Source organism: Myodes glareolus, chromosome 24, assembly GCF_982192425.1.
Source record: "Myodes glareolus chromosome 24, mMyoGla1.1, whole genome shotgun sequence".
Lineage (NCBI taxonomy): Eukaryota > Metazoa > Chordata > Mammalia > Rodentia > Cricetidae > Myodes > Myodes glareolus.
In genome coordinates, this window is record NC_142049.1 from 1,310,860 (window position 1) to 1,318,580 (window position 7,721).

At 54.9% G+C, this 7,721-nt stretch overlaps 1 protein-coding gene across 2 annotated transcripts; it reads left to right on the forward strand.

Moving 5' to 3' along the window:
• The first annotated feature begins 437 nt into the window (after positions 1-437).
• Positions 438-7,721, forward strand: Serpinh1 (serpin family H member 1). Of its 2 annotated transcripts, XM_048435062.3 has the most exons (6): positions 451-598; positions 1,793-1,836; positions 3,993-4,645; positions 5,661-5,759; positions 5,854-6,086; positions 6,740-7,721. In XM_048435062.3, the coding sequence occupies exons 3-6, from the start codon at positions 4,027-4,029 to the stop codon at positions 7,040-7,042; spliced, it is 1,254 nt and encodes a 417-aa protein (XP_048291019.1). In that variant the 5' UTR covers positions 451-598; positions 1,793-1,836; positions 3,993-4,026; the 3' UTR covers positions 7,043-7,721. The 2 variants fall into 2 exon arrangements, with proteins under 2 accessions (XP_048291018.1, XP_048291019.1); XM_048435061.3 differs by lacking the exon at positions 1,793-1,836 and having other exon boundaries at positions 438-598.

The following is a 7,721-nucleotide window of genomic DNA, read 5'->3' on the forward strand; positions in this document are numbered from 1 at the left end:
CCAGCTGCAGCTCTCAGGGTTTCTCCTCCCCAGTGAGGTTTTAAGGTTGAATCCAGGACTGGAGAAGGGTACTGACCCCTGCATCTCACTCTCTCTCCTAAAGCAAAGGAGAGCCCCGCCCCCCGGGATGCCTGATTAAAACCTGACAACGGCGGGTAGTTCATCTACTGGGGCAGATCAGAGACATTTCGTGTGGCAGAAGGGATGTGTGACCAGAGCACGCTGTGTGGACAACATGAGAAGCGGACTCCAGTCCTTGGGAGCAGAACTTCGGAGCTGGAGTCCAAGAATGTCCAGGCTCTAAGAAGCAAGGCCCCCAACCCAGTCGGTCGAGTGGGCAGTAGGACCCAGGGGCTGGGAGAGCGGCCCGCAGGCACAGGGGCGGGAGCCGGGGCGGTTTGGGGGAGGTCTTTGGCATTTTTTCTCCTTCTGGGAGCCACGGCGCTCTCCGGAAGCGTTTCCAACTTTCCAGAAGTTTCTTAGGACAGGCAAGAGGGGGTGGGGACAGCCATATATAGATCCCGGCCCCGGGGCAGTGAGTTGAGTAGAACCTGTCTGAGAGCCGGTGTCCCGTCGGTCCCGGAGCAGCCCGGCCCAGGTGAGGGGCGGGGGCGGCCGGGCGATTTGACCGAGGGGGATCGGATCGGATCGCTCCCGGAGGGGTTGGGGTCCTGGCACTGGAGGGCAGTGAAAGATCGGACGTGAAGCAGTCTCGTTTGGGGCCAGGTTCAACATCGCGGTCCCTGGAGCTGTTGTCTGGGACGGGGACGGAGCGGAGGAAGTGTGGAGGAGTCCCAGGCTCAGAGAAGGGTAAAGGTGGTGGCAGGGACTGAGCCGGAGAGATAACCTTCTGCACAACAGAGAAAGGGGGAGATCTGATTCTCCGTCGTCCGTGGGGAAGGACCAACTTCCTTACTTTGGGGTGAAGGACCAGGGACCCGCAGTTGTCGATCCCAGCATCCCCCCTCCCTCCCCGCCACACATACACACACAGACTGTGAGGGGGTCTCTGCACCTAGCACGAGAGATGCCATAGCCTCGGTTTCTCTTGATCATGAGTGGGGGTCCTTAGCTGTTAGGGACCCCATGCTTGGGAGCAGTCACTTTTAAGTCGCATCCCAGAAGGTGGCTGATGACTGGACTTGGTCATTTTCTCCCCACCCGAAAGGGGAGTCATCAGGGTCCACCAGGCCCCCGGATAATTTGAGTCACTCTGGTCGTTCTGTCCAGCCATCCAGTTCCTGCAGGGTGAGGACTTCCTCTGAGGCCCAAGGTACCCAGCCTCAGACGAAAGGAAGAAAGCCTTCCCGGATTGGTCTAAAGGCCTAGCTCTCCACTTCCCAAGTTTCCTGCTGGGCCCTCTGGGTTCCAGGGCCCGGATGGAGGACCGTGGAAAAACTGGGGGCTTTGACTGCCTGGAAGTCGAGCTGAGGCCACACCCTTCTGCTCAGATAGTTCCTGTACCCATCCCCCATTCCCGTCTGGTCCTTTGTCTCTGTCCCGGGATTCCCTGCAGAGATTTTTTTTTTCTTTTGGTAGTTTGGTTGCTGAGTAACAGTGCCACAGTGGTTGGCGGGAGAGCTTTGCCGAGGGCAGAGCCCCTCACTAGAAAATCCTGAACCACTTGAGCTGAGGAGGCCCCAGTCGGGCCCTGCTTTCTCCCTGTGCAGAATCCACCTCAGCAGTATCCACCTCCATACTCCGGGTAGCCTTTGGGGGCTGGGCCCAGCGGGCCTCTGCTCCCCACGTTCTCTGCGGGGTCCCATCTCTTTACTCTTCTGTTTTCTTTCAGAATGAAAAAGGCAGGCAGTGATCTCCCTCTGAGGCAGTTTCAAGGTACTTTAGATCCTTCAAGCATCTGAGAAACCCCCCGGTGTTCGTCCCTGGCCTCCTGGCATCTGCTCCCCTTCTCCCCCATCCCAGGCTCCCGGGGCCAGTGGTGGATGTAGCCTTTGGCTTTCTGGTATCTTGGTTTGGTTTTGTTTCTGTTTTTGTTTTTTCTTATGGGACTATAAGTTGTCTAACCTTGGCCGGAGGGCTGGCATTTAGCTGTGGCGGATGGGCTGGGCTGTGGGAGCTGGCTTGCTTGCAGAGACTTGCCCACTTTTATTCCTAATGCTGGGTTTAGCATGGTGGCCCTTCTCCCCAGCCCTGCCTCTTCCCTAGACTTTGCAAGTGCAGATGTGAAACTGTAAAACCCAGGAGACCCCTGGATTCTTCAGGCAGTTCCTCAGCACCCCTAATTCCCAAGCCAGGCTTCTAGGTTTCTTCTGCTCCTCTGGCCTGTGGAGATAAGGCAACTTCTGCCTGCCACGTCAACACCAGGAGCCTTGCGGCTGCCTGAGGAATCCCAAACTAGTCATTTGAAGCTTTCTGGAGAAGCCCCTCCCAGGTCCTGGTTGGCGGGGCGTGGGGGCTGTCAAGATGGTGGCTGCCACGTGGCAGGGCCAGGCTTCCCTTCCCGTTCCTTAGGCAGGCTGGTGGTCTCTGCTGGATTAGTGCTTCTCTGAGTAGGCTGGCCACGTGTCTGTGGCTGGGATAGAATCCATAATGCTTCATTTTACTCTCACAAGTATCTTTTGAGTGTTCAATGAATTACACGGTCACCCTGTCTTCGAGGTCCCGTGAGGGAGAAGCATGGTCTGGAATTGAGGACCGCATCTCTCTTAAGAGTGAGGCCTCACATCCTCCCCCAGGTGGGTATGAGGCTGTGGTCCTCTGTTCCCTCTTCCCCTCCAGTTCCTTTGTGTTGTTTCTTCAAGGTCCCTAGAAGGGCAGCAGCTGAGGAGGTGAGGTATTGTCTCAGAAATCCCACACTTTTTCAGTCTGGCTAGGCTCTCAAGGGTCTTCCAGAGCAGGGGCCCCACATGCTCCACTTGGGTTCTTTCTGATCTTTTTTTGCCTTGTGGTCTACTCTCCTGAACTGCTGCATGAGGTAGAGAGGAGAGCGCTGGGCTGAGGAGGACGTGGGAATAGAGACCTTCTTCATCTATGGGCTTGTCTCGGGGGCTCATGCTACTGCTGGAGTTTGGGGAGAGGACGAGAAGGCCTCTTTGAGGTTCTAGGACAGATGGTGATGTGGCCATGGCTGTCCCACGGGAGGGCAGGATGGAATGTGTGGCTGTGGCTTTCTGAAGGAAGGAGGGAAAGGGTCAGAGCTCCGCAGAGCAGTGACTCACCCCCTTCCTCAGGATCTTGCCCTTGCTGTGATCTTAGGAAACCCCTGTGGAGTCTAAAAACCTGGTCCCAAGAGCATTTGTCCTGGGATTTCCCATCTGATTCAGGGGCTGTGTGGGCAGATGGACAGGCCACGTCCCTGCTAAGAGAGAGGTTTGGGTACCTGGAGACCCTGCTCGGGAAAGAGTCTGAGGCTGGGTGGTAGCACGTGCATATACACACTCAAGGTCACTCTAGCGGCTGCAAGTGAGGCCTCTGGGTTCCCCCATTTAATGAGTGAACCGGGCAGTGACTTATTAATGTCCCAGGGCCGAATGCAAGGCACAGAGAGAGCCAGGCCTTCAGCGGCATCTCACGTGGCATCCTCTGCTCAGACATGTGGGCTTCCTACAGACCCCCAGCCCAGCTGCTGTCTTTTCCCAACTGACAGAGGCCCTGAGAGAAAGCCATTCTGGCCAGGTAGCCCTGACGCTTCTAAACAACTCTGCCAAATGCTAAGCCTTGGGATGTTGTAGGGAACCAATATGTAGGCTATGTTTCCAGCTCTAGTGACTACAGCCTACTTCGGGGCAGCTCTAGATTCATAATTAACTTCTAAATAAGTATAAGTATTGAATATCCTGTGGAAGATACCAGCGGGTGGCCTGGTAATGTGTCAGGATTTTGTTCTAGGTAAGGAGGTCAAAGTGTGTGGCCCGAGTCAGGTCTGGGCTACAGAGCTGTGTTCTCTTGCCCCTGTTCCCTTGGTGACTTGGTGGGTAGGCTAGGGAGAAAGGCATAAATTCAGGATGGTTCTCTCTCTGTACCCCTCACAGGTCCTCTGTGGTGCACACGGCTCACCTCCCAGCCATGCGCTCTCTCCTTCTGGCCACTCTCTGCCTCTTGGCTGTGGCCCTGGCAGCCGAGGTGAAGAAGCCTGTGGAGGCGGCAGCCCCCGGTACTGCCGAGAAGCTGAGTTCCAAGGCGACCACCCTGGCAGAGCGCAGCACAGGTCTGGCCTTCAGCCTGTATCAGGCCATGGCCAAAGACCAGGCGGTGGAGAACATCCTCCTGTCCCCCTTGGTGGTGGCCTCATCCCTGGGTCTGGTGTCCCTGGGCGGGAAAGCCACCACAGCGTCACAGGCAAAGGCGGTGCTGAGCGCGGAGAAGCTGCGGGATGAGGAGGTGCACTCGGGACTGGGTGAGCTGCTCCGCTCCCTCAGTAACTCCACCGCGCGCAACGTGACCTGGAAGCTGGGCAGCCGCCTGTACGGGCCCAGCTCCGTGAACTTCGTGGACGACTTTGTGCACAGCAGCAAGCAGCACTACAATTGCGAACACTCTAAGATCAACTTCCGAGACAAGCGCAGCGCCCTGCAGTCCATCAATGAGTGGGCCTCGCAGACCACCGATGGCAAGCTGCCCGAGGTCACCAAGGACGTAGAACGCACGGACGGGGCGCTGCTCGTTAATGCCATGTTCTTTAAGCGTGAGTCTCAGGATTGGGGTGAAGGAGAGGCAGGATCCTTTCCCAGTCTTCTGAGCTTGCTTTTCCTAATGCTAACCCTTCATGGCTTCTCGTCTGAACGTGATAGCTGTAACTGTCAGAGGCAAGGCTTATTACTAAACCCTTTTTATGTGCCAGGAACTAGATCCAGTGTGGGAGCCCGGCAGGAGTCTCTAGGAGTATAGAGAAGGACTATACTTCACCACCTTAGGGTTCTTGTTTTTGTTAGTTGGAGCCTGTAAGAGTCAGTAATCAGTTCTGCTTCAGCCAAATGGATTAAGGAACTATGGGTGCAGGGTTTGCCCCATCTCACAGTTAAGGAGACCGAGGCCCAGCTAGGCAGAAAAAGACAGGTACCAAGTGCATCTGAATTGACTTAAGGTTAGATCTGGGGTTTTTGGTTTTGTGTAAGTATCCAGATATGAAGGTCTGGCTGACCTAAGCTTGCTGGCAAGTGAAGGTGACCCCTGGTTTACAAATAGGCCATGCTAGGTGAAGAGTCTAATTGTCATTAGTCTGTCTGGACTGGGATGTAGGTCTGGTTGGGACTTAGACCAATGTCATGCGTATGCTTTTGGCCATCTTTCTGACCATGCAAAACTTGAAGAGAAGAAAGTTTTGAAAACTAATTGACTATTTGAAAGTGTATGTGTCTAGCCTTGAACTTGTGGAGAAGAATTAAGGGTGGCCTTTGCTCATTCCTGGCCAAGGTACAGACCCAGCCTCAGTTATCCAGTAGGGAGGAAAGCCTCTCTCAGCAAGTTTCCCAGACATTGACAGATGCCACCCAAATGTGAGGACACGAGCTTCTTGCAGTGTGATCAGAGAGACCTGCATGCTAAGACAGGAAACACGCGTTCCGTGAACTGAGGACTTGCCATACATGAGAAAACGCATGTGGCATGGACGGAGTCTAGGGTGCGCAGTCGGGGTGACTGTGAACTGACTGTGTCTGGGGACACAATCACTGACATCGTTTTCTGTTTCTCCACCACAGCACACTGGGATGAGAAATTTCATCACAAGATGGTGGACAACCGGGGCTTCATGGTGACTCGCTCCTATACCGTGGGTGTTACCATGATGCACCGGACAGGTAGGCGTGGTCAGACCGAGAGCCAAGGGGTGGGGTATCAGAGTGCCCAGAGCCTGGTGTGCCCCTTACCTCCCATCCTCTGCTTTTCACACAGGCCTCTATAACTACTATGATGACGAGAAGGAGAAGCTACAGATCTTGGAGATGCCCCTGGCCCACAAGCTCTCCAGCCTTATCATCCTCATGCCCCACCACGTGGAGCCCCTCGAGCGCTTGGAGAAGCTGCTGACCAAAGAGCAGCTGAAGGCCTGGATGGGGAAGATGCAGAAGAAGGCTGTCGCCATCTCTCTGCCCAAGGGAGTGGTGGAAGTGACCCATGACCTGCAGGTGAGGGCCGGAGGGTAGGGGCAGGTCCATCCTGCGTCCGCAGGGCATCCGGGTAGTGCTGGGTTCCGCTAATACTGAGAAGTAGGCTCTGCCCTTGGGAGGATGGTGTGGGTAGTTATCGGGGTTTGTGGATCAGCCCCACGTCTGGGCACCATTATGTCGGGGTCCGGTGCTATCCCGGACCCTAAATTATTTTCTCTCGATTAGACCCCAACATAAACAAACGATCTCTCCCTTTCTGGACTGTGTCCTGGCTAGCACCAGACCCCGACAGGTAGTAGCAAAAACAGCTGCTGGGTATTTTCCCTCGGCAGTTGCAGCCCATAACAGGCTGAACCCTCTTAAGAAAATTCCACACAGAAATGTGTATAGGCCAGTTCAGTCTTAGACAATTCCTCTTTGATGGCTTTCATTGCAGATAACCCTAGACTGTGTCAAGTCCACAAAGCTAATGAGGGGAAAGGAGGGTACAGATCCTAGTGGTATACAGGGTAGTGAAGGGAACTGGGTTCGAAGCATCGACCACCAGGCCTGGAGCAAGGTGGCTAGGGATTGACAGTCTCCTTCTGGAGAAGCCTCCAGGGTGGTGTGGATGGAGGATGCGGGTGTAAGAGCCTGGCGTATGTGACCTCACTTAGCAACTGCTCCCATAGAAACATCTGGCTGGACTGGGCCTGACGGAGGCCATCGACAAGAACAAGGCAGACTTGTCTCGCATGTCCGGCAAGAAGGACCTGTACCTGGCCAGCGTGTTCCATGCCACTGCTTTCGAGTGGGACACAGATGGCAACCCCTTTGACCAAGACATCTACGGGCGGGAGGAGCTGCGTAGCCCCAAGCTGTTCTACGCCGACCACCCCTTCATCTTCCTGGTGCGAGATAATCAGAGCGGCTCCTTGCTGTTCATTGGGCGCCTGGTCCGGCCCAAGGGAGACAAGATGAGAGATGAATTGTAGAGTCCGGGAATGGTCATGGCATGGCAGGAAGTGGTCAACGGTTCCTGAGACACATGGGTGCTATTGTGGGGGGAGGGGGGTGCCAACCTTGAATATTCCACGGGGTGGGGTGGGGTTGGCAATGCAGGTCAGAATTCCCGTACGTCTGAACAGACATTTCAGGCTAGAATCCACCCCACTAGGATAAGGGGGCCCAGATACTCTGATGGCAAATTCAAGGGTGTCTCAGCCATCCTTCCCTGCCCTCCAAGTTCTAGATCCAATCTGCCTCAAACAGTCAATCAGTGTTCGTATTTATGGTCAAGTCCCTTATCTGTGAGACAATCGGGTTGGGGGCAGGGCAGCCCTCTTTCTCACCCTCCCCTCAGCCCTCCCCAGTTCTCTCGCTCGGTTCCCTTTAACCACAGAACTAGGTGCTGCAGCCCCAGGACTGGCCACCCTTCAAATGATCCTTGCCCAGCGATGGGAGTGGGAGATGGAGCCCAGGAGGGACTCCCTGGCAAACCCGGCTCTAGGGCTGCTACACTGGGCGTTGCAGGGGTGAACTCATGTTTTTCTCCCTTTTTAGTTTTTCAGAGATGGGGAGGGTAGGGGGGCACATGAGCCTTTGTTGCTTTCAAAATGAAAACCTAATTTCTACAATTTTTTTTTTGAATAAAACTTTTCCAATAAAATGTTA

Bases quoted from the DNA above. Each gene is read 5' to 3' on its own strand.
- Serpinh1 (XM_048435061.3), top strand. From the start codon at position 4,027: ATGCGCTCTCTCCTTCTGGCCACTCTCTGCCTCTTGGCTGTGGCCCTG. The intron at 4,646-5,660 runs GTGAGTCTCAGG...TCTCCACCACAG, and splicing joins TAATGCCATGTTCTTTAAGC to CACACTGGGATGAGAAATTT. The intron at 6,087-6,739 runs GTGAGGGCCGGA...CTGCTCCCATAG, and splicing joins AAGTGACCCATGACCTGCAG to AAACATCTGGCTGGACTGGG.